The 26,480-nt window shown below is 35.1% G+C and overlaps 2 protein-coding genes and 1 pseudogene across 2 annotated transcripts; 2 read left to right on the top strand and 1 right to left on the bottom strand.

The window, feature by feature from the left end:
• Window positions 1–4,542: 4,542 nt before the first annotated feature.
• LOC147291885 (tropinone reductase homolog) lies at window positions 4,543–5,795 on the top strand. The gene is made up of 5 exons (XM_086234652.1): window positions 4,543–4,634; window positions 4,742–4,949; window positions 5,089–5,305; window positions 5,410–5,522; window positions 5,611–5,795. The coding sequence occupies exons 1-5, from the start codon at window positions 4,543–4,545 to the stop codon at window positions 5,785–5,787; spliced, it is 807 nt and encodes a 268-aa protein (XP_086090778.1). The 3' UTR covers window positions 5,788–5,795.
• Window positions 5,796–18,526: 12,731 nt separating this feature from the next.
• Window positions 18,527–20,697, bottom strand: LOC147291884 (flavonoid 3'-monooxygenase pseudogene; annotated as a pseudogene).
• Window positions 20,698–20,969: 272 nt separating this feature from the next.
• Window positions 20,970–21,347, top strand: LOC147291883 (UDP-glycosyltransferase 84A3-like). Its single transcript, XM_086236053.1, has one exon. It carries the CDS (start codon window positions 20,970–20,972, stop codon window positions 21,345–21,347), a length of 378 nt encoding a protein of 125 aa, XP_086092179.1.
• The last annotated feature ends 5,133 nt before the right edge of the window (window positions 21,348–26,480 follow it).

The following is a 26,480-nucleotide window of genomic DNA, read 5'->3' as shown; positions in this document are numbered from 1 at the left end:
CTTCTTCATTAAAGATATAAGGGTTTCAGGTTTGAAGCATAAAGAAGGTTTGTAAAAACCATAATTAAGGAAATGACCATATGTGAAAATATTGCAGGAAATCACATAAGGATAATATTTTCACATGAATTCCATATTTTTCTTGGGGATTCGTGTAAACATTTAGTTCTAGTATTTGTGATCTTGGAGGTTGTGTCCAGCTGAATGTGCATAAATCTCTATGGTTCAATATTGGTGATCATGTTTGACAGGATCTTGATAAAGAATTATTAATATTTAGTTTCATTGGCTACTAAAGATTATAGTTTTATGGATCTTGGGTTTATGGATTGTTTTTATAATAGATTTTCTATATTAAGTTTATAATTGTACCATTTACCTAAAGTATTTATGATGCATATTATCTCATAGAGAACTTTAATGTAAACATATATATGACACAATTACTACTCATTAATGCTTAATAAACTAATAAGCACTTTTGAAAAAATCTCATATTTTACTTCTAAGCTTTTGTGATTGAATGGATTAATCTGTTCCTATGGATGATAAACAGTTGAAGCACACATTGAAAATGAATTGCTTGCTAGCTTTTGTAAGTCATCACACTTGTTCAAGTTTACAATTTGTGAGGTTGTTCAAAGAAAATAGTAAAGATTACTAATTTAGTTTGCATATTTATAAAAAGACAAAAATCAAAAATAAAGAATACCAATTTAGTTCACATACAAGGAATAAAATTTCGGGTTTCGAGGAAATTTCAATGGAAATTTCGACGGAAATTTCGAAGATTTTTAAATTTCGACAAAAATTAGACAGAAATGACGAAAATTGCTATCAAAATACGGAAATTTTGAATGAAACTTCATCATAGGTTTATTTAACATATTATCTACTAAATTGATAAAAAACATTGAAGAAACCAAATTATATAGTAGGTTTTATGTGATATAAGATGAATATAATGCACGCTGGAGACAAATACTGTTAAATAAAATTAGTATATTATTTATACTCGATAATCTGTACACTAAACCCTATGTATTTTATAATTTATATTCTATATTGTTTAGGATATGGTATATGATATTAGGGTTTAGGCCCTTTAGGGTATTTTAAATTAATTTTTATATAGAAATATATTATAGTTTACTAGTTTAGGGTTTAAAAACAACTAAACGAAACTCCAAAACGGTCAAACGAAACTCCAAACCATTTTTTTCTTTACAATTGCCCAAAGACCCCAAACCCTAATCAATTCTAAATCTTTTAATTTTTTTCTCTTTTTTTTTTCCTTTTTTTTTTCTTTTTTTCTTTTTTTTTTCTTTTTTTTTTCTTCTTTTTCTTTCCTTCCTTTCCTTTCCTTTCTTCTCCCCCCGAGTCTCCAGTTCAGCAGCTCCATTGTTTTTTCTTTTTCTTCATCCCCTCTCTCTCTCTCTGATCTCTCTCTCTCCCCCCTACCGTCCCCCCTGCCGTCGCCCCCCTGTTGCCCCCTGCCATCACCTCTTTCTCCCTCGATCTCCCCTTTGCCACTACCCTGCCGCCACCCCTTCTTTCTCCCTCGATCTCCCCCCTGCCACCCCTTCTTTCTCCCTCGATCTCCCCTCTGCCACCCCTTCTTTCTTCCTCGACTGTGCAGGTGAGGTAAGTTGGTTAGCTGGGTTATTGGGTAAGTGAGCGAAATTTCGACGAAATTTCTTTGAAATTCAAAAAATTTGGTTGTTAGGGTATTCGAAATTTCGCCTGAAATTTCAGCAAAATTTCGAATATTTCACCGAAACATTTCGAAATTTTGTCGAATCAGTGTTAAAATTTCGGATCCCCTCAAAATCGAAATTTAAACCCTTGTTCACATATTAAAGTAAAAGTAGAAAAGTGAAAGATATTTAAAAATGGAGGCAAAAGCACAATAATCAAAGATAAGGTATAAAAGTCAAAAATAAAGTGGACTTTCCAGCACAAATGCACAATAATCAAAAGACAAATATAAGAATTAATTAAAATAAAGCATGGGGGCAAGTAATAATAATTTGGGACACAGCACGTGGTTGGGACAGACTAACAGAAGATTTGAGCTTTATCTTATAAAAGAGATCTTGTGGATTAGACAATCTAGTAAATTTGAGCTCTATCTTAAAAGGGAAATCTTGTGGGTTAGACAATCTAGTAAAGGGCCCAAAACGGACAACAAACAGTGCATCAAAAGAGGGGATGACCTCCAATAATTGGTTTTTGCTTTGGTCCCGCAACTGGACAGCACCCAAATTGTGTGAGACTGACAAGTGGGGCCCACAGTCTTAGGATATTGTGTGCCATCCTAATCGTGATTCGGATGCCATGCAAAGACAAGCTCCATCTTGACTCATTTGTTGTCCTATAAATAATAAATTAATAATAGTGTTTAGGCACTATCAAAAAGATGGGCCCAAACATTTTGCTACCAAAACTTTCTCCTCCGTAAAAAGAAACACCTGCTAGATCTGCTTGCAAACACAATATATGGTCCATTTATCTCCTTGGTTTCTGGTCCATTTATCAACTATATCTGATCCAACGTGATCATTATTAGATTGGTTATAGCTTCTATGAAGATTCAGTCCTATGCCTCATAAGAATACAACCTAAATTCAAAAACACAATCAAGTTATATCTAAAGTCATTATCCATCACAATAAAAAATGATTACAAATTCTATTAAATCTTTGAAAGTAATAAAATGATTAGCATATATTCACATACTATCTTCCTTTTGAAGACCATTTGTCGAATTTTCAAAAGCTGCTTTTGTCATTAATCTTAAGGCAGAAGCTGCAAGTCTGCTTTTTTTATTTATCCTAAGACATTCTGATTCGATATTTCAGAAATAATGTCAATTTATTTATTTTATATATTTTATCATTTATTTAGTTTTTTACTATATATTTCAATAATTTGTTATTTGTTTCAAACATACATATACATGTATATTAAAAACATATGACTAATTATAAACATATGTATATTATAAATATATGTGTATCATAGTAACATAAATTCTAACAAAAACACCTACATTTTTGTACTTGTGATTACTAATTTGTTTTGTTTCCAATAGGGGGAAGGGGAGATCGAAGACGGGGAAATTAATTTCATCACTATTCACACACAAAAAAATCCGAATATGATCTTAAAAATATTAAAAAAATAAGAAAATGTGAAAATTCTGATTTTTTATTCGAAAATTTCGTATTTTTATCTGAAAGTTCCGAAAATGTGATATTCCGAAAAAATCTAAAAATTTCGAGAAATCCGAAAATTTCAAATTGGAATGAGATGTTGAAATTCCGATTTTTTAGAATGGAAATTGGAATAAAAATTTCATTCCGAAATTTTTTAAATTGGAATTGAAACACCTTATTTCCAATTCGATCCGTCCGAAAGACACCCCAGTGCACCCCATCCTAAGCCAACAGAAAATATGGCTGATGGTGGGAGTGTGGGATAACCAAAGCGGGGCTCAGGATATAGATCGAGGAGAGTGGGTTGGTTTCAAAAAGAAAGATGAAAGAAATAACTGGGGTATATTGTACATTTCACATATGTCCAGTCCAGCAACAAAGAAGAGAAGAGGATAGGACGCCTTGCTGTTAAGTAATTGTATTTAATAATTAACACGGTTAAGTTGTGCTGTTAAGTAATGGGACAGATGTCAAAATATTAGTTAGGGGATAGAGGGGTACATTTAAAATGGGGACAGATGATCTGAACTCTTATAAAAATGACATGTTTACCAATGAATAAATACACACAGAAAACACTTTTCCTCAATTTTTAACTAGTTCATATATTTATACTTGACACATCAAGAAAAGCTAGCTATATATTTTGGAGAGTTCGGTTCGCAATCTTTTAAGCCCAAATGATTGGCTTTTTAACCCGGATAATTGCTATTTCAAATCTTTGATGTGGTCCGTCTCCAAATTGACTTGTTACCCTTTGTGACTATTTTACCGAGAAATTATTCTGTGTAACCGATACACCGCCACGTGGTGTAACCAATACAATGTGTCATAATATGAGTGAATATTTTTAATATTATACCCTACTAATATAAATATACCGTCCAATAATATTTTACATGTTGAATTGGCTACACCACATACTGGTGTATTGGATACACCCAATAATTTGTCCTACGAAGGATGTTTGCATGTCGGAAATAGACGATGCAATATTGGTTTGATGTCAATGATGATATGATGGTATTGGTCCTAGTAATTGGTAGTTGAAATTAGATGGAAATTTGAAATGAAATGGAAATGAATTCAAATGCGGATGAAAATGAAAATAAATAAATAAATAATTGTTGAAATTCACTTGAAATGAAATGGGAATGAAATTGGAATGTGGAGATATTTGACATATATATAATTTATTATTATATATATATATGGATGTAAAATTGTTTTTGGGGTCTGGGGAAACTATAAAGAGTTGGTTGATTAATTTGTGCAACTCATTAGCTATATGCATTAGCCCTGCAGCTGCTAAACGTCAATCAGTATGGCACAAACAGAGATAGGAGTTGGAGATGGAATGAGGTGGTCTCTCAAGGGTATGACTGCGCTCGTCACTGGTGGTACTCGAGGCATTGGGTAATATATGCATCTAGCTTCATCCTGGATCGATGATTTATTCTTGTGATTATATGTATATGCTCCATTAACTGTTTGTAAATTTTCCCATCCTCCATTACTATTAGGCATGCTATTGTTGAAGAACTTGCAAGGTTTGGAGCAGTGGTCTATACATGTTCACGCAAACAAGACGAGCTTGATGAATGTTTGGAGCAATGGAAGAGCAAGGGATTTCAAGTAGCAGGGTCTGTGTGTGACGTATCTTCAAGACCCCAGCGTGAGAAGTTGATGGAGACTGTTGCAGGTTATTTCAATGGAAAGATCAATATCTTGGTTAGTATAAAACTGCATGTACATGTACAAAATTTAAAAAGTGGCAATGTTTGATTTGATCCATCTCCAATTTGTTTTTGTTTTTGATTTGTTGCTTAAATTACGGCCGGATCGAAAATAATGTTTTCTGTGAATTAAGGTGAACAATGCTGGTATATGTATACTGAAAGAAGCTATAGAATTCACAGCGGAAGATTACTCGATGCTAATGAGTACCAATTTTGAGGCTTGTTTCCACTTGTCTCAAATTGCATACCCTTTCTTGAAGGCATCAGGAAATGGAAACGTTGTCTTTATATCTTCTGTATGTGGGCTTATAGCAACCTCTTTACATTCCCTGTATTCGGCAACCAAAGGTAATTAATTAATCCATACAATAATGAGTACATTATCCTGCTGTACGTAGCATGGAAATTAATGTGGACTAATTCTAAGTTTTTCGATCATCTTTTTGAATTAGGTGCAATTAATCAAATAACAAAGAACTTGGCATGTGAGTGGGCTAAAGACAATATCCGTGTTAATGCAGTCACACCATGGGTCATCAATACCCCAATGGTCCAAGCCAACGCTGTAAAACTCTTCGCTCTGCTTCTCTTCTTTGTAGATAATTTTTAATTAGTCTGTGTACGTATCATAAATTATTATCTTTTTCTTGCAGAGATCTGAAGGAAAAGAACTAGTAGAAGGCTTTATTGCTCGAGCTCCAATGCGCCGTGCAGGAGAGCCTAGTGAAGTTTCAGCACTAGTGGCATTCCTTTGTTTCCCTGCTGCTTCATATATAACTGGACAAACTATCTCTGTAGATGGTGGATATACAGTTAATGGGTTTCCATGATTTTTTTACTGTATTTTGTCCCTTGTCCCTGTCCCATTAGTACTACTATTTTGTTCGGAATTTGACTAATGCAAGTGTAAGTTTGTTTATTAACATTTACTATACTTTTATTTATATTTGCTTATATTGATGTTTAATTTTTATATATATTTACATTTTCTTTATATTTATATTATATGTATATTTTAAAAAATGTTTTCTTGCTTGTGTAGAAGTTCAGCAAGCTTCTACACTTCTTTAGTTTGTTTTGGAGTAAACTTTTGATTGGTTGTTTTAGGGGGCTGGGCAGTGGAAGTGAGGTGTGTGTTTGTATGAGTGGCGGTGGTGTTATAAGGCTGGGATTGTTTTAAACCAAGGTTAATTAGAACACCAAATCAAGAAACCCAGCAAAACCCAGCCAACCCGAGAGAAAAGAGAAGAGAAGAAAGAGAGAGGAAGAAGAATAGAGACAGAGAGAGAGGAGAAAGAACAAAGAGAAAGAACAAAGATAAGAGGAAGGTAAAAGTTTTTCATATACTCTCTGTTTTTCTTAAACTTTGATTTTGGTGATCATTTCTGGTTTTGGTGAGGTTTATATAATTGTTAGAGATGTTTTTAGGAGCACAAGCACCATAGAAATTAGAGGAGAAGTGAAGGAGAATTCGGTTGGGGTGTAGAGAGTAAATTTCAATTTAGGGGTTTATGATTTTCAATCCATTTGGTTGTGTTTTCTTCGATTTTAATTGAAGTACAAGTAATATTTCATCACTTATTAGTCATAAAAACTGTTTTGGAGTGTTAGAATTGAAGTTGGACGAAAGTTTCAAAATCTGGAAATTTTTGGGGAAGTTGACAGTTTTCGAGTACCCTAATTTGGGACTGATTATTTGGAGTTTTAACCGTTCATGTTGAGTAATCTTTGTATGGTTGCAAAGAGGTGATGCATAGCTTTAAAATGAGTATAAGTTTGCTCAATTTGGTCGTGATTTAATAGGTCAAATGTTAAGACAAAGTTGAGAAAAAAAAATAAGGAAAATCATAGAAAAAATAAGTGCTTTTGAAAAGGACTCATATTTTACTTATAAACTTATGTGATTGAATTGATTAATCTGTTCCTATGGAGGGTAAACAGCTAAAACACTCATTGAAAATGAGTTGCTTGCTAGCTTTTGTAAGCCATCACACTTGTTCAAGTTTACAATTTGTGGGGTTGTCCAAAGAAGATAGCAAAGATTACTAATCTGATTTGCGTATCTATACAAAGACAAAAATCAGGAGTAAAGCTAATTTGGTCGACAAATCAAAGTAAAAATAAAAAAAGTGAAAGATATTTGAAAATCATGTTGCAGCACAACGAAGTGGACTTTGCAGCACAATAACGAAGAATTTTTAATCAACATGTGCAGCACTATTACTAGCATACCCAAAACTAACACTTCTCTTATTAATGGATTCGTTTATTAATTTAAAATCATGGATAAAGATTGCATATTTGTACAAAGCATATTTAAAAAATCTAAGACAATCACAACTAAGGAGATTCAATTCAAAAAGGTGAAAAAATTGAGGTCATGTAGGGCCTGAGGGAGTGAGTCTTTGATTGCATGTGATTCGTGGAGCGCCTGAGAATTGCACAAAGATATTTAAAAAATTATTATGGATGAAGATTATTGATCCTACAGCACAACGACGTGCTAGATATTTTGGAAAATAAAAAAGTGCAAGATATTTGAAAATCATGTTGCAGCACAACGAAGTGAACTTTGCAGCACAATAATGAAGAATTTTTAATCAACATGTGCAACACTATTACTAGCATAGCCAGAACTAACACTTCTCTTATTAATGGATTCGTTTATTAATTTAAAAATCATAGATAAAGATTGCATATCTGTACAAAGCATATTTAAAAAATCTAAGACAATCACAACTAAGGAGATTCAATTCAAAAAGGTCAAAAAATTGAGGTCGTGGAGGGCCTGAGGGAGCGGGTCTTTGATTGCATGTGATTCGTGGAGCGCCTGAGAATTTCACAAAGATATTTAAAAAATTATGATGGATGAAGATTATTGATCCCGTAGCACAACGAAGTGCTAGATATTTTGGAGAATAAAAAAGTGCAAGATATTTGAAAATCATGTTGAAGTAGACTTTGTAGCACAAATGCACAATAATCAGAAGACAAATATCAAAATTAATTAACATAAAGCATGGGGGCATGTAATAATAATTTGGGACACAGCAGCATGTGGTTGGGACCGAAGAATCACATAAGATTTGAGCTCTATCTTAAATAAGAGATCTCGGGGATTAGACAATCTAGTAAATTTGAGCTCTATCTTAAAAAGGAAAACGTGTGGATTAAACAATCTAGTAAAGGGCCAAAAACGGACAACAAACAGTGCATCAAAAGAGGGGATGACCTCCAATAATTGGTTTTTGCTTCGGTCCCGCAACGGGACAGCACCCAAATTGTGTGAGAATGCCAAGTGGGGCCCACAGTCTTAGGATATTGTGTGTCATCCTAATCGTGATTCGGATGCCATGCAAAGACAAGCTCCATCTTGGCTCATTTGCTCATCTTGGCTCATCTTAGGATATTGTGTGTCATCCCATCGGGCACTGTAATCGTGATTAAGATTCAAACCTATACCTCACAAGGATACAACCTAAATTCAAAAACACAATCACGTTATATCTAAAGGCATTATGCATCACAATAAAAAATGATTACAAATTTATAAAATCTTTGAAAGTAATAAAATGATTAGCATATATTCACATATTAACTTCCTTTTGAAGACCATTTGTAGAATTTTCAAAAGCTGCTTTTGTTATTAATCTTAAGACTTCATACATCTCTTACTAAGAGAGTGGCAAACTCAACCAAGTTGAGTTGGTTAGCAGCACTAAAACTAAAGTTAAATGGACAGATGTATGCCTACCAAAGCAGGAGGGTGGATTAGGATTTAGGCCCCCGATTGGGATTGCGGTAAAGGATCCAAAAACTACTGTATATGACAATTTTCAATTACTTACAGTAGTTTTGGTGTTTGGTAAAAAGAATTAAAAACTGTTTTTCTCCCACAATTCTCAACTCTCCACAGCAAAAACAGAAAGCAGGTTTCTACCTGCTTTTGAAAAATGCAGTGAATCACAGCAACAATTAATATTTTGTTTTACTCATAATACCCTCATTGATTTTTGAAAATCACATCTCCTATTCCTATTTTATTTTACGTTTTGTTATATTAGTCATTTTGGTATGTAATGCATGTGATGGTCGATTATATTTTTCATATAACTATTTAAATGTCTATAATTTTTATTTGTTTATTTTAAATTAAAAAATATGTTCATTGTTAGTTATATTTTATATTGTGATCATTAATTATGATATTTTATTTATATGATTAAAATTATAATATACCTAAAAAAATAATAGGCATACTTATTTGGGAAAATTTTAGTAAAAGGACAATTACTATACCCCTATTTTCAGTTGAGGATCTCGTTTTCATTTTGCTTCAATTAAGAACTATTATTTTTCAAGTGTTTCAATCAAGGATATTCTGTCATTTTCATTAAAAATTCTGTTAAAATTAATCACATGAAGGTCACGCGACCAATTTATAAGGAAAAAAAAGTAATATCTCCTAAAAAAATATTTAAAAAAAATAATGAATTTAAAATAATAAAAAAATCTCCCTCCATCCCCTGCAAAATGCCCACCCGGACCTCGCCCTTCCCCCACCCAGCTCTGGCCCTTCCTCTTCCCTCTCACATCCTCGTCCCTCTCCCACCACCTAGCCCGGCCTCGTCCAAATCGGAGAGAGAGAAAGCGAGAGAGACAAAGAGAGAAAGCGAGAGAGACAGAGAGAAAAAGAGAGAGAGAGAGAAAAAAAAAAGAAAGTGAGAGATAGAGGCGACATAAGGATGGGGCGGGATCGGGGCTGGGTGCGACGGGGTCGAGGTTGGGTGGGGGGGCGTGACGGGGATGGGTTGAGGGAAGGGGAAGGGAAGGGAGAGAGAAAGGAGAGGGGCAAAGAGGGATGAGAAAGGGTCAGGCTGGGTGGGGGAAGGGTCAGGTCGGGTCAGCCTGTTGCAAGGGGTGGTGGTGGTGGGATATGGAGGGAGATGTTTTTTACTCTCAAGTTGCAGGGAGTCGGCAGGTTGCAGGTGGTGGGAGGTGGTGGGAGAAGGAGGCTGAGAGAGTTGAGAGGGAGAGGAAAGGATCAGGGCTGGGCTGATAGGGAAAAGGGATGGCCAGTGGAGGATGAGTCGATAGTGGTGGCTGGGGAGTGAGGGTGGGTCGGTGGTGGCTGGGGGGTGAGGTTGGTGTGGCTAAGTTTCAATTCACACCTTTTTTTTTTTTTTTTCATATTTTATAATTATTTTAGTTTTGTTTTTTATAATTATTTTTAAATGCACAAAAAAGACATAAATGCCCCTGCAAATTGATCACGTGCGAGTCACGTGACCAGTTTTTAATGGAAAATTTGACAAAGTTGACGGAATATCCTTGATTGAAACACTTGAAAAATAATAGTTCTCAATTAAAGCAAAATGAAAACGGGATCCTCAACTAAAAAAGAGGTATAATTATAGTCTTTTTGCTAAAATTGTCCTTACTTATTCAATAATGTTATTCTTAGAAAAATGAAAGCTAATACAAATTTGTAGCCAAAAATTTCAAAAATAAGTAAAAAAAACGTTTATTTTTACCAAACAAATAAGTACACTTTTAGCATCATATCCATTTTAGTAATTATACATAGCCACAACACTTTTACATTAACATTTACCAAATACTTTGATACTGTTTTTTGCACTACAGAACTTTTGAAAACATAGTTTATCAAACACTCAACTACTTTACTTTACAGCTGAATTTACTTCACAATTGTTTTACTTCACAGCTGTTTTTCCGCACAGCAATACCAAAATGAGTTGCTTGCTAGCTTTTGTAAGTCATCACACTTGTTCAAGTTTACAGCTTGTTGGGTTGTCCAAAGAAGATAGTAAAGATTACTAATCTGGTTTGTGTATCTATACAAAGACAAAAATCAGGAATAAAGAATGCTAATTTGGTCGGCATATCAAAGTAAAAATAAAAAAGTTAAAGATATATAAAAATAATGATGCAGCACAACAAAGTGGACTTTGAAGCACAATAATGAAGAATTTGTAATCATCATGTGCATCATTATTACTAGCACACTGTTGATATGTTTTCTTAGAACAAAATAAACAATTATCTCATTCTAAGTTTACTTGCAAGTGCACGAATCGCATTAGTAGCAAAGCGTACAAGCACGAGGTCGATCCCACATGGAATGGTTAATATACAATAAATCAATGCAATTAATCACTAGAATAACTAAATGGGGGGTTTTGGAAGATGGAACACACGCACACATCACCACACGCACACACCCTTTATTCTATCTTGCAATGTTAAGTTTTCGGTTTCAAATCAGATAAGCATGCAATAACCATCCAAGGCTAATGACAGTTAATTTGAACACAACATATTAAAGTTTGACTGCTAAAAAAGTTTAGCTAGTTACTTTCTCACAATTGTTCTCCTAATGCATAAACTAAGAGCTTCTTGGGCCTTCCTTAGCCAGTTAACCTACATGTTCCCTAGTTCAAGCTAAGGCAGCTGTTACCCATGCAGGAGTCATTAAGTTTTATGAGAACGTCAAACATGCACAACATATAAGCTTTGACTATTTCCTTATAGAGGTCGCCCAACCCCACTACCAAGAATAATCCCTTATTCCCTTGTTACTTGTGGTTTAGTGTCTTTGACTATTTCACAGCTAAACCTAACAAATAAACTAGATGCAATTACCCTAAGGTGGCCAGTCAAAGGATGCAAACAACTAGTGACGGGTTCTAATAGATAGTGGAAATTTAATACATGCAAACATCAAACTAACAGACCAAGAGACGGATAAACGATTTGTTAGAACATGCAAATCCATTAATCGACCTACAACTAACATGCAAGATAGAATAACTAACCTACATATTTAAATTAAATAAAACAAAACAGAAACAATAAACAAAGTCCCAATTCATGATTAACAATTAAAATCAGAAACGCAAAACTAAAAGCATAAACTAAACAACTAAATTAAATTGCATAAACTAAAAGAAATCAGAACCGTGCACTAAATAAATTCAGAATCATAAACTAATTAATTTCAGTAGCATAAACCAACAATAAAATAGAAAACTAGAAGGAAAAAGAAACAAAATCAGAGGTGCAAACACTAGGGTGGCTGCGGCAAGGAGAGAGGAAGAAGGAGGCACCTAGCAAGCAGGAGGAACTCACGGCAAGGTGAGCTAGGGCTTGCGGCAGCAGGCTGGTCCTTCTCTCTCTCACTTGTCACGCACCTTTCTCTCTCTAAAACCCTCTGAATTCGGCCCTCTCTCACCTTCTCTAACTTCTGAAAATAAAAACCTAAAACTGAAAATTAAACTAACAAGAGGCAAGAGTGATTTCGGCTGAAGTGTAGGAGATGAGAAAGTGTTCCCTTGAGGTCTGAGGTATATGATATATTTATAGAGGTGCATTCCTTGAGAGGCAAGGAGAAGGAAACATGCGGCTGCTAGGGTTTCTTCTCCTTGTTGCTTCCGGCATCAGCTAGGGTTAGGGTGCAATGGGCTTGCGGCAAGGCTTGGTCCTCTTGGGCTTAAGTGGCGCATGCAAGTCAGCTAGGCCCCCCTCCCTTGCGCATGGGCTACTGGTCTTGGACCTTGATGTGATTTGGGCTCACATGTGATGGGCTGAAGTGGCTTGCACAAGATGGGCTAGGGTTTCACTCCATGGGCTTCCACCTTGGGCTTGCATCTTGGGCTTGTGCATGGGCTCCTTGGCTGCTAGGGTTTGCATGGCATGCATGCGCATGCATGGGCTGCCATCTTGTTCCTCACGCATGGCCATTGGGCTGCTAGGGTTTGGGCCCATGCATGTGCATGCATGGCCCATCTTGGTTCGGCATCCCTAGGGCCCATGGGCCCTCCACTTTTGACTTCCCATTTTGCCCCTCATTTCCATTTGCATTCAAATTCATTTCTTCCCTCCATTCATTTCCATGGATGTCCACCACCTTCTGGAAGCTTCTGGAACCTTGACCAACATTTCCTGGTGCGACTAGGATTCCTTGAAAATGAGAGATTCCTTATCCATTTCGACTTCTCGTAATGACCATATTGCCCCTGGGGTCTCCTAGTGTCATTAGGACTCCTTTCCCTAGTTGGGTCAGGTTTCCTAGTTCAACTAGGATTTCCTGTTCGAATCAGGATTTCACATTTCTGGCTCCGCAATAATGGTTCTGGACTTGATGTTTCCTAGTGTGACTAGGAATCCTCATTCGACTAGGATTTCTGCACTTTTCCTGGTTTGACCAGGATTTCACTGGTTTTCCTGGTTTGACCAGGAAATGTCCCAAAATGGCTCCATTTGCTTCTTTTTCTCATTTCTGCTTCATTTGACCTGAAAACACAAAAACGAGACAAGAAACGCAAAATATCGAGTTCTAACACTCTAGGTTAAGGAATTAGTATCATAAAGTGATGCAAAATGCACACTCATCACACACCTAGAACTAACACTTCTCTTAATAATGGATTCGTTTATTTAAAAATCATGGATGAAGATTGCATATTTGTACAAAGCATATTTAAAAAATCTAAGACAACCACAACTAAGGAGATTCAATTCAAAAAGAAAAAAAAAAAGAATTGAGATCGTGGAGGGCCTGAGGGGGTGGGTCTTTGATTGCATGTGATTCGAGGTGGCCCTGAGGATTGCACAAAGATATTTAAAAATTTATTAGGCTTTTTTCCACTAATAATTAGTACGAAAAATTGTAGCTAAATGACTCTAACTATACCACATGTCTCTATTCAGGACATGAATTTTACTTTGTGTCAACTGAGGACTAAAATTTTCATTTTGTGTCAATTAAGAACCTTATTTTTTTTTTTTTTTCAGTTTTTATCTCAACTTTGGTCCAACGTTGGATCCATTAAACCTTCACCAAATTCAGAAAAATTATACTGGGTTTAAAGATATGCATCTCCTATTTACAACCATATAAATATAACTCAAATCGGACCTCTACAACTCCAGATTATCAGCCCAAAATTTGGGTACCTGAAACTGTCCAATTTTTTAGATATTTTTTCAGAAGTCCAATTGGATAGTTTCGGGCACTCTATTTAGGGACCGATTATCTAGATTTGTAGATATTTGATTTAAGTGATCTTTATTTGGTTTTGAAAGAAGAGATGCATAGATTTAAACCCAGTATAAATTTTCTGAATTTGGTGGAGGTTTGATGGGTCTAATGTCGGGCCAAAGTTAAGATAAAAAATGAAAAAAAAAAAAAAAAACTGGGTCCTTAATTTACACAAAAACAGTGAAATTCATGTCCTGAATAGAGACATGGAATTAGTTTGAGTTCTTTAGCTAAAATTTTCCCTAATTAGTATAACAATTAGTAGACTACAACTATATTCAGTATATTGGATTATTTTAGCTGAATTATTTGGTATTTTGTCATAAGGTAATTAAAGACAATAAAGAAATAAGGTTTTGTGAAAAACCATAAGGTTTATCTTCTTCATTAAAGATATAAGGGTTTCAGGTTTGAAGCATAAAAAGTTTGTAAAAACCATAAAAAAGGTTTGTAAAAACCATAAGGAAAGGACCATATGTGAAAATATTGCAAGAAATCACATAAGGATAATATTTTCACATGAATTCCATATTTTTCTTGGGGATTCGTGTAAACATTGGTTCTAGTATTTGTGCATAAATCTCTATGGTTCAATATTGGTAATCATGTTTGACATGATCTTGATAAGGAATTATTTATATTTGGTTTCATTGGCTACTAAAGATATCTAATATGAATCCAGATCATTCTAAATCTATGTTATGTAATCAATGTTCGTCCAAGTGGGAGAATGTAAGAAATATGGGCTTCAATTAATTACTATTATTTTATTGATATAAAGAAATTTCGGGTTTAGATATTTGAGGCCAATATGAAATTACCGTTTGCCCAATAAAGTGTGATAAGAAATCACATAAGGATAATATTTTCACATGAATTCCATATTTTTGTTGGGGATTTGTGTAAACATTGGTTCTAGTATTTGTGATCTTGGAGGTTGTGTCCAACTGAATGTGCATAAATCTCTATGGTTCAATATTGGTGATCGTGTTTGACATGATCTTGATAAGGAATTATTCATATTTGGTTTCATTGGCTACTAAAGATATCTAATATGAATCCAAATCATTCTAAATCTATGCTATATAATCAATGTTCGCCCAAGTGAGAGAATGTAAAAAATATGGGCTTCAATTAATTACTATTATTTTATTGAACAAAGAAATTTCGAGTTTAGATATTTGAGGCCAAATATGAAATTACCGGTTGCCCAATAAAGTGTGATAATAAAGTCTGTGAGCTATGGTATTCCTTAACTTATAAGAAATATGAATAAAGCCTAAGCCTATCAGGATTAGGATAAGGAGTGAAAATTCTAATATACCTCTTAATGGGTAGGGTTTTATCATAAGGTTATCTATCCATAGGTTGTTGGTATCTGCTCTCACAACACCCAACACAAGCCAAACTCAGGTTTATATTGTTCAAGGAATTTATCTTGCTTCTCTTAAAGTTACTCTTATGGAACCATGTATGTATCGCTTATTTAATTTTCTGCATTAAGTTTATTGTGAAAATCATAAGGTTTAAAATCTTGGGTTTATGGATTGTTTTTATAATAGATTTTCTATATTAAGTTTATAGTTTTACTATTTACCTAGAGTATTTTACAATGCATATTATCTCAGGGAGAACTTTAATGTAAACATATGTACGATACAATTACTACTCATTTATGCTTAATAAACTAATAAGTGCTTTTGAAAAGGTCTCATATTTTACTTCTAAGCTTTTGTGATTAAATTGATTAATTTATTCCTATGAAGGGTACACAGCTGAAGCACTCATTGAAAATGAGTTGCTTGCTAGCTTTTGTTGTTCAAGTTTATAGCTTGTGGGGTTGTCCAAAGAAGATAGCAAAACTAATCTGGTTTGTATATCTATACAAAGACAAAAATTAGGAGTAAAGAATACTAATTTAGTTGGCATATCAAAGTAAAAATAAAATAGTGAAAGATATTTGAAAATCATGTTCCAACACAACGTTGTGGACTTTACAGCACAAATGCACAATAATCAGAAGACAAATATCAGAATTAATTAACATAAAGCATGGGGCATGTAATAATAATTTGGGACACAGCAGCACGTGGTTGGGACAGAATCACAAAAGTTTTTAGCTTTATCTAAAAAAAAAAAAATCTTGTGAGTTAGACGATCTAGTAAATTTGAGCTCTATCTTAAAAAGGAAAACGTGTGGATTAAACAATCTAGTAAAGGGCCAAAAAAGGACAACAAACAGTGCATCAAAAGAGGGGATGACATCCAATTATTGGTTTTTGCTTCGGTCCCGCAACGGGACAGCACCCAAATTGTGTGAGAATGACAAATGGGGCTCACAGTCTTAGGATATTGTGTGTGGTGAATCGTGATTAGGATGCCAAGCAAAGACAAATAATCGTGATTAGGATGCCAAGCAAAGACAAATAATCGTGATTTATTTGTTGTCCTATAATAATTAAATTAATAATAGTGTTCGGGCACTATAAAAAAGATGGGCCCAAACATATAAATCAACACCTGCTAGATCTGCTTGCAAACACAGTGGTCCATTTATCTCCAACACCCCACACGGAATAGAAAGGGACATGTGTGCTTACTAGGCTAATTGGGACATTTATTATTAATGATCCATTTAATAGAAAGGGACATTTGCTATTTAATTTTCTCTTTGATCATTGTTATGGATTTTGGTCTCTATTCACTATTCATTGTACTTTCTTATCAACTATATCTGATCGAATGTGATCATTATTGGATTGGTTATATCTTTTATGATTAAGATTCAGTCCTATGCCTCACAAGGATACAACTTAAACTCAAAAATACAATCAGGTTACATCTAAAGTCATTATGCATCACAAGAGAAAAATGATTACAAATTCTATAAAATCCTTGAAAGCAATAAAATGATTAGCATATATTCACATATAAGATCCCTTTCGAAGACCATCTTTAGAATTCTCAAAGGCTGCTTTTGTGATTAATCTTAAGGTAGATGTTAAAGTCCAGATGTAACCAAACTAGCCAGAAAAGACTGCATATTTACAAGCACCAGAAGAATCAATAAATGAGTGGAAAAAAATGTGCTGCAAAGTCAAATTAATCAATAAATACCTCATATTGAGGAATCAATCAATAAGAAAAAAATAATTCCTCAATTATAGTTTGTTACATATTGAACCAAAAATATTTTTGAATCCTCAAAAAACTCAAGAAGTGTACAAATAATGTAAAAATTTATATATTTATCAAATTATAAAGAATGTCTTAGTGAATGGAAAAACTTTATCTGTCCTTGTTATTTTTCAGATATTGGGAGAATAGTGTTCTATAAAACAATAAAAGTAATGACCAAATTACCCGGCCAAAAAAAAAAAAGACCAAATTAAAATAGTTTTATTTTAATGTGGGAGCTCTTACAAGTTACAGCTATCAAAAAAATCCTAATGAAGTCTGAACAAATATATCTCTAGGATAACCAAGAGAATCCAAGATTGGACAAATTCTTCATTAAGTTATGGGGGCATATTATAACTGATTCAAAGTTTTCTGTATATTATACAAAGAGATACAATGCAAAAATTGAGAAAATTATGAGAAATCTTCTTTGGGATGGTCAAAGACTGGGGAGCATTAAAGTTAAAGTTTTTTTGGTCCAAAGGAGATCCAATGTATCTTGTTAGTAGTACAAGTTACAAGTTAAAGGCGTGTGGAAAGTTAAGGACTTGAACCCAAGAATTGATACCTCTCTTACTGAGAGATTGGCAAACTCAACCAACTTGAGTTGGTTAGCAGCACTAAAGCTAAAGTTAAATGGACAGATGTATGCCTACCAAAGAAGGATCAGCTAGGGTTGATTAGGACTTAAAAGAGTGAAAGAATGGAACAAGGCCTCAATGTCAAAAGCGCATATGGGCTGTGCCTCTCAAGTTAATTAACAACCTTTGGGCAAATGGATCTTTTTGGCATCCCTACATATATATATCTAGTTTGATAATTGGCATCCCTTGGGATCCTTATATAAGAGGTATGATCTCTCTTATATGTGCTTTCCTCACCAATCTCTCTATATAAAAATCTCAGAAGTGTTTGTTCAAAGGGAGTGGAAATGGCCCAAGAGGAGGAATAAAGTATCAATGGAGAGATTGAGGTTTGCTTGGGAAATTTTCAGTTGAATCAGCAGCAGCCTGATAAGACTGAGTGGAAGGTTTTAAATGGCAAGTTTACTCAGAAGTGCTGGAGCTAGAGAACTGATGAGAACCAAATTAAAGGAGCTAAAGTGAACTGGTATAAAGGTTGTTTGATTTCCAAAAACCATTACCAAACATGCTGCATGTTGTACTCTGGTTGGTCTGCAAGCAAAGATCGATTACATACTAAGGACTCATCAATCTTTTTATTCCAAGACGAATTATTTTATTCATAATTAGTACAGTCCATGACAATAATAAGTTCTAAGCCACAGACAGAAACACAGGACGACCGAAACAAAGGAAATACAATCACTTATAGAGGTGGATTGGAAGTCGAGGTTCCGGGATAACGGTAACGGGGACTTGAGGACACGTAGTCAGACCATAGCGTTCCACCATGCATATATCTTCAGGTTTCATACCCTCAGGAAATTTCCAATTGAAACCATGGAACACATTGGCAACTGTTGTTCGAACAAGTCTAAGTCCGAGGTTGTAGCCAGGGCACCTTCTTCGGCCAGAGCCAAAGGGCAACAGGGTGAAATCCTGTCCCGTCATACCGATTTCCCTGCCCTGCAAAAACCTTTCTGGGTTGAATTCATAAGGATCATCCCAGTGGTCGGAGTGCCTCCCTATGCTCCATGTATTTATCAGGACAGTTGTTCCTTTAGCTATGTCATAACCTGCTACATTGCAATCCTCAAGTGCGAAATGTGGTGCCAGCAACGGTGAGAGTGGATGTAACCTCAATGTCTCCTTAATAATAGCTTCTAAGTAAGGCATTTGGGGGAAATCATTTTCTTGCACCCATCTTTCTCGACCAATTACTGTGTCAAGCTCTTCCCTTAACTTTGTAAGGACTCGGGGGTGTCTAAGAAGTTCATGAATTGCCCATTCCATTGTCACTCCAGACGTGTCTGTGCCACCAGGCATTAGGTCCTAATATAATATAATTTAGGACAGCAAGAAATCATTAATTAGAATTTAATTGATGACGTTAAACACAAGCAAGCCTACTGAATATACTATAGTCTCGTTTGGTGTATATGATATGATTGGACAAGATAAATTGCTAAATTCATGTGTATTCAAGCAAGAACTTTCTAACTTGAAGGAATAAGATGTATTAAGATGAAATAATCATAAAGGGAGATTTATCTCTTCCAATTCCCCCAAAAATGGTGGGATTAAGTAATTCATCTTTTTCTTATCTTTTTACTTCAAGTTAAAAGACACCCTTCATGTTTTTTCTTGAATACACATGAATTTAGCTATTTATCTTATTCAATCTTATCCTATGCACACGAGGACTATATATATTTAAATAAAAAAAAGCATTTTTAAAAATGAATAAATCTGATTTAGACAGACAACTAAACTTAAGTTTGTAGACAGACCTCCCCTGTTTTCAAAGGTTGGTTTTGACATGAAAAAACAAAAGAAAAATTGCTTCTTAAAATCCATTAAAAAAAATACTACTACGTTGAAATTAAGAAGAAGAATATAATACTAACATGAACTAACGCCTTGACAGCTTCCATGGTGAGCTTAGCCTCAGGATCAGTATCCTCCTCAGAGAACTGCAGCAACACATCTACCATGTCTTTAGGAACAAAATTCTTGCCTGCTAATTCCTTCTTGGCCTTGTGATCAGCAAGCACATAGTTGTGAAAAGCTTCGAACTTGTCATTCAAAGCCTTCATTCGCTTAACATATCCCTGCAGGTCAAAGATACGCAGCCACGGTATCCAGTCGCCAATATTAAGTACACCATTAAGCACCATCCACTCATCTATCATCTCATGAAACTCACTTATTGACACAAGTGAATTAGTGTCAGTTTTATGGTCACTGAAGTACTTGTCGCTTAATACCACCCTGCTTATGCTGGAGAGAGTATAACGCCTGATAAGGTTTTTGAGCACCACTGGATTTCCTGTCTGAGAGTAAAGTCCAGAAAGGAATCTATGTCTTTCTTCAACACGAATATATTCGAAGGAATCAAGCCTTTTGGGAGTGAATAGCTCTGTTAGGTAGACTTTGCGCGCTTTTCGCCAGTGTGGTCCATAAGGCGCCCATGTCATGTCTTGGTAATTGTAACCAGTGTATTTGCCAGAAGCCAGAGGAGGCCTAGAGGCAAACACATGATCATGTGTCTTTAGGAATTCTTCTGCCATTTTGGGCGATGAAGCAACCACAACTGTGCCGGAACCATATTTTATCTGCATAATTTCTCCATACTTTTTGGCTAAAAAGTGAAGAGATATATGTGGGAGGGTACCGAGCTGGTGTAAATTTCCAACAATAGGCCATGGTTTTGGACCAGGTGGAATTCTTCTTTTGGGATTTCGTTCACGAATTTTCTTTGAGATAAAGACCATTGCTGCTAGCCATGCTAAGGCTAAAACTACCAGAGTACTGTCCATTGGTTTTGGTGGGGGAAAGCCACAGGAGGTTCTGGTGTGTGATCACTCATCAGTGCAGTGCATTTATTTATAGTAGAGGCTCTAATAGGGGAATAGGTCTATTCTGTATTATTTTTTAAAAAATAGTACTCCCTCTCCCCTATACTCAAAAAATAAAAAATAAAAAAAATTATACTCCCTGTTGATAGTTAGATAAAATTAGAAAGAAATCTTTGATGTAGTATCTCCATGAGCAGCATTCAAATTCACTTGAAATGAAATGGGATACATATATATATAGATGCCACACATTAGGCAGGGATTAAACAAGAGCTTGGATCCCCAAAATGGAAAGGAGAGCTACAAAACCTCATGCTGTTCTGGTCCCGTGGCCAGCACAAGGCCATGTTAACCCTGTTATGAGATTTTCCAAGCTCTTGCATTCGAGAGGCTTCCATATCACTTTTGTCCACACCGAGTTCAATTACAACCGTTCTAAGGATAGAGGATTGCTAGTGAGCTGGTGTGCTCAGGAGAAGGTCCTAGGCCATCCTGCTGTTGGTGCATTTTTGACACATTGTGGTTGGAACTCTATGACAGAAGTTATATGTGGTGGTGTGCCTGTGATCTGTTGGCCTTTCAATGCTGACCAACAAACGAATTGCCACTGCGTTATATTGAATTACTTTGCTATGACCAGTATTCACTTATTGCTTAGCATTTAATAATTTCAAGGCATAAATTCAATTTAGACACATAACTATATATATTATTTCAACGGGGTCCATGAACTTTAAAATATTTCAAATATACATCCGATCTACTATCTAAATTGAAAAATGAACTTTCGTCCATTGATTCGTTGAGAGATCAGTTAAATGCTAGTTTGGCTTTTGCTGACCGAGATTACTTGGCGATGTGGCGCCATCTCAGCAAACTTTTCCCGCCAAATGAGCGACACAGTGACACCTGTCCATCCAACCCCTGACACGGGCCCACAAACTCATCACTTTTTTCTCACTCGTCAAACACAAGTGAGGGATTTATATTTGAATTTGGGGAAAAACGTGATGTTTTTGAGAGACTAAATGGTCAGAAGAGCGTTCGACGAGCGGAAAAGATGTGATGGGTGTGTGGGCCCGTGTCAGGTGGACATGTGTCACTCATTTGGTAGGAAACGTATGTTGAGTTGGCACCACATCGCCAATTAATCTCCGTCAGCAAAAGCCAAGCTGACATTTAACTGATCTCTCAACAAATCGATGGACGGAAGTTCATTTTTCAATTTAGATAATAAATTGGGTGTATATTTGAAATATTTTAAAGTTCATGGACCCCGTTGAAATGACATATATAGTTATGTGTCTAAATTGAATTTATGCCTAATTTCAATGAAGGAAAAGTAAATAAAAAATTTATTTTCAGTTATTTGATCAACAGCTGTATATATGTGACTCCTTTGAAATGGAGTTTTTTTCTTTCTTCCTTGGAGACCCTGAACGTCTTTTCCTTCGTAATGTTACATGGCAATTGGAATGAAAAATTCATGGATTTATGCTTCCGCAGTTACAAGAAGCAAATATATGATCGAGCTTATGAAGAAGCGGGCCCTGAGGATACCATGTTGGAATTAATCAAAGGAAAATTACAGTTTAGTCCTTCTAACATTTCTTATTTGAAAAAAAACCTTATGACTTTTTTTTTTCCTTTCCAAATATAGCCCTTATTTTGTCTAAATAAAGTTCTTTGATCATTGCCTTGTCAAAGAAATATGTCATTATTTTTTTATTTTTTGAGGGTATAGGATATAGGTTAACCTCATACCTTTCTAGGGTATAAAATAAAATATCAGAGTTAAAATCTAATATAAAGCCAACAAACCAGGGTTTGACAAAGAAGTAAAAATGCACTGCCTGCTTTTGAAAACTGCAGTGAATCATAGCAACAATTAATATTTTATTTTACCCAGAATACCCTCATCGATTTTTGACAATCACATCTCCTATCAGTATTTTATTTTACGTTTTGTCATATTAGTCATTTTGGTATGTAATGCATGTGATGGTTGATTATATTTTTCATATAACTATTTAAATGTCTATAATTTTTATTTGTTTATTTTAAATTAAAAAATATGTCAATTGTTAGTTATATTTTATATTGTGATCATTAATTATGATATTTTATTTATATGATTAAAATTATAATATACCTAAAAAAATAATAGGCATACTTAGTTGGGAAAATTTTAGCAAAAGGACTATTATTATACCTCTATTTTTAGTTGAGGATCTCGTTTTCACTTTGATTCAATTAAGGACTATTATTTTTCAAGTGTTTCAATCAAGGATATTCTGTCACTTTCGTTAAAAATTATGTTAAAATGGATCACATGAGGGTCACGTGACCAATTTATAAGGAAAAAAAAATAATATCTCCTAAAAAACTATGAAAAAATAAAAATAATGAATTTTAAAAAGTAAAAAAAAAAAAAAATCTCCCTCCATCTCCCATCACCGCCACCCCCTGCAACATGCCGACCCGACCCTCCCCCTTCCCCCACCCAGCCCCGCCCATCCCCTCCCCGTCCAAATCGGAGAGAGAGAAAGCGAGAGAGACAGAGAGAAAAAAGCGACATAGGGATGGGATGGGGCGGGGTCAGGGTTGGGTGCGACGGGGCCGGGGTTTGGTGGAGGGCCGTGACGGGGATGGGTTAGGGGAAGGGGAAGGGGAAGGGTAGGGAGAGAGAAAGGTGAGGGGCAAAGAGAGATGAGAGTGGGTCGGGCTAGGTGGTGGGGGGAGGGGCGAGGCTGAGTGGGGGAAGGGGGAGGGCCGGGTCGGCCTGTTGCAGGGGGTGGCGATGGTGGGAGATGGAGGGAGATGTTTCTTACTCTCAAGTTGCAGGGAGTTAGTAGGTTGCAGGTGGTGGGAGGTGGTGGGAGATGGAGGCAGAGAGAGTTGAGAAAGAAATTGAGTCTGAGAGGGAGAGGAAAGGAGCGGGGTTGGGCTAATAGGGAAGTGGGATGGCCAGTGGAGGGGGGAGTCGCCGATGGAGGGGGAGTCACCGGTGGTGGAGGATGAGTCGACAGTGGTGGCTGGGGAGTGAGGGTGGGTCGGTGGTGGCTGGGGGGTGAGGTTGGTGTGGCTGGGTTTCAATTCCCACCTTTTTTTTTTCATATTTTATAATTATTTTATTTTTGTTTTTTATAATTATTTTTAAATGCACAAAAAAAGACATAAATGCCCCTACAAATTGGTCACGTGCGAGTCACGTAACCAGTTTTTAATGAAAAATTTGACAAAGTTGATGGAATATCCTTGATTGAAACACTTGAAAAATAATAGTCCTTAATTGAAGCAAAGTAAAAACGGGATCCTCAACTAAAAATAGAGGTATAGTTATAGTCATTTTGCTAAAGTTTTCCCTACTTATTCAATAATGTTATTCTTAGAAAAAATTAAAGCTAATACAAATTTGTAGCCAAAAATTTCAAAAATAAGTAAAAAAAACATTTATTTTTACCAAACAAATAAGTACACTTTTAAAATCATGTCCATTTTAATAATTATACACAACCACAACACTTTTACATTAACATTTACCAAACACTTTGATACTGTTTCTTGCACTATAAAACTTTTGAAAAGATAGTTTACCAAACACTCAACTACTTTACTTTACAACTGAATTTACTTCACAACTGTTTTCTTCACAGCTGTTTTTTAGCACAGCAATACGAAAATGAGTTGCTTGCTAGATTTTGCAAGCCATCATACTTGTTCAAGTTTACATCTTGTGGGGTTGTCCAAAGAAGATAGCAAAGATTACTAATCTGGTTTGTGTATCTATACAAAGACAAAAATTAGGAATAAAGAATGCTAATTTGGTCGGCATATGAAAGTAAGAATAAAAAAGTTAAAGATATAAAAAAATAGCGATGCAGCACAACAAAGTGGACTTTGCAGCACAATAATGAAGAATTTGTAATCATCATGTGCATCACTATTACTAGCACACCCAGAACTAACACTTCTCTTATTAATGGATTCGTTTATTTAAAAATCATGGATGAAGATTGCATATCTGTACAAAGCATATTTAAAAAATCTAAGACAACTACAACTAAAGAGATTCAATTCAAAAAGGAAAAAAAGAATTGAGATCGTGGAGGGCCTGAGGGGGTGGGTCTTTGATTGCATGTGATTCGAGGAGGGCCTGAGGATTGCACAAAGATATTTAAAAAATTATTAGGCTTTTTTCCACTAATAATTAGTAGGGAAAATTGTAGCTAAATGACTCTAACTAGACCACATGTCTCTATTCAGGACATGAATTTTACTTTGTGTCAACTGAAAAACTGAAATTTTTATTTTGTGTCAATTAAGGACCTTATTTTTTTCAGTTTTTATCTCAACTTTGGTCCAACGTTGGACCCATTAAACCTCCACCAAATTCAGAAAAATTATACTGGGCATATCTCTTTTTTAAAACCATATAAATATCACCCAAATCGGACCTCTATAAATCCAGATTATCGGCCCAAAACTTGGGTACCCGAAACTGTCCTATTTTCCAGATATTTTCCCAAAAGTCCGATTGGACAGTTTCAGGTACTTTACTTAGGGGCCGATTATCTAGAGTTGTAGATATCTGATTTGAGTGATCTTTATTTGGTTTTAAAGAGGAGATGCATAGATTTAAACCAAGTATACGTTATCTGAATTTGGTGGAGGTTTGATGGGTCCAAGGTTGGGCCAAATTTGAGATAAAAACAGGCAAAAAAAAAAAAAACTGGATCCTTAATTGACACAAAAAACAGTAAAAGTCATGTCCTAAATAGAGACATGAGATATAGTTTGAGTTCTTTAGCTAAAATTTTCCCTAATTAGTATAACAATTAGTAGACTACAGCTATATTCAGTATATTGGATTATTTTAGCGGAATTATTTGGTATTTTGTCATAAGGTAATTAAAAACAATAAAGAAATAAGGTTTTGTGAAAAACCATAAGGTTTATCTTCCTCATTAAAGATATAAGGGCATCAGGTTTGAAGCATAAGAAGGTTTGTAAAAACCATAAAAAAGGTTTGTAAAAACCATAAGGAAAGGACCATATGTGAAAATATTGCAGGAAATGACATAAGGATAATATTTTTAGATGAATTCCATATTTTTATTGGGGATTCCTGTAAACATTGGTTCTAGTATTTGTGATTTTGGAGGTTGTGTCCAGCTAAATGTGCATAAATCTGTATGGTTCAATATTGGTAATCGTGTTTGACATGATCTTCATAAGAAATTATTTATATTTGGTTTCATTGGCTACTAAAGATATCTAATCTGAATCCAGATCATTCTAAATCTATGCTATGTAATCAATGTTCGTCCTAGTGGGAGAATGTAAGAAATATAGGCTTCAATTAATTACTATTATTTTATTGAATAAAGAAATTTCGGGTTTAGATATTTGAGGCCAAATATGAAATTACCGGTTGCCCAATAAAGTGTGATAAGAAATCACATAAGGATAATATTTTCACATGAATTCCATATTTTTGTTGGGGATTCATGTAAACATTGGTTCTAGTATTTGTGATCTTGGAGGTTGTGTTCAACTGAATGTGCATAAATCTCTATGGTTCAATATCGGTGATCGTGTTTGACATGATCTTGATAAGGAATTATTCATATTTGGTTTCATTGGCTACTAAAGATATATAATATGAATCCAGATCATTCTAAATCTATGCTATGTAATCAGTGTTCGCCCAAGTGGGATAATGTAAGAAATATGGGCTTCAATTAATTACTATTAGTTTATCGAATAAAGAAATTTCAGGTTTAGATATTTGAGGC

The sequence above is a fragment of the Dryas octopetala genome, chromosome 3, assembly GCF_963921425.1.
Source record: "Dryas octopetala chromosome 3, drDryOcto1.1, whole genome shotgun sequence".
Classification (NCBI taxonomy): Eukaryota; Viridiplantae; Streptophyta; class Magnoliopsida; order Rosales; family Rosaceae; genus Dryas; species Dryas octopetala.
Note: the sequence above shows the minus strand (reverse complement) of the source record. Positions and strands in the feature narration are given on the sequence as shown.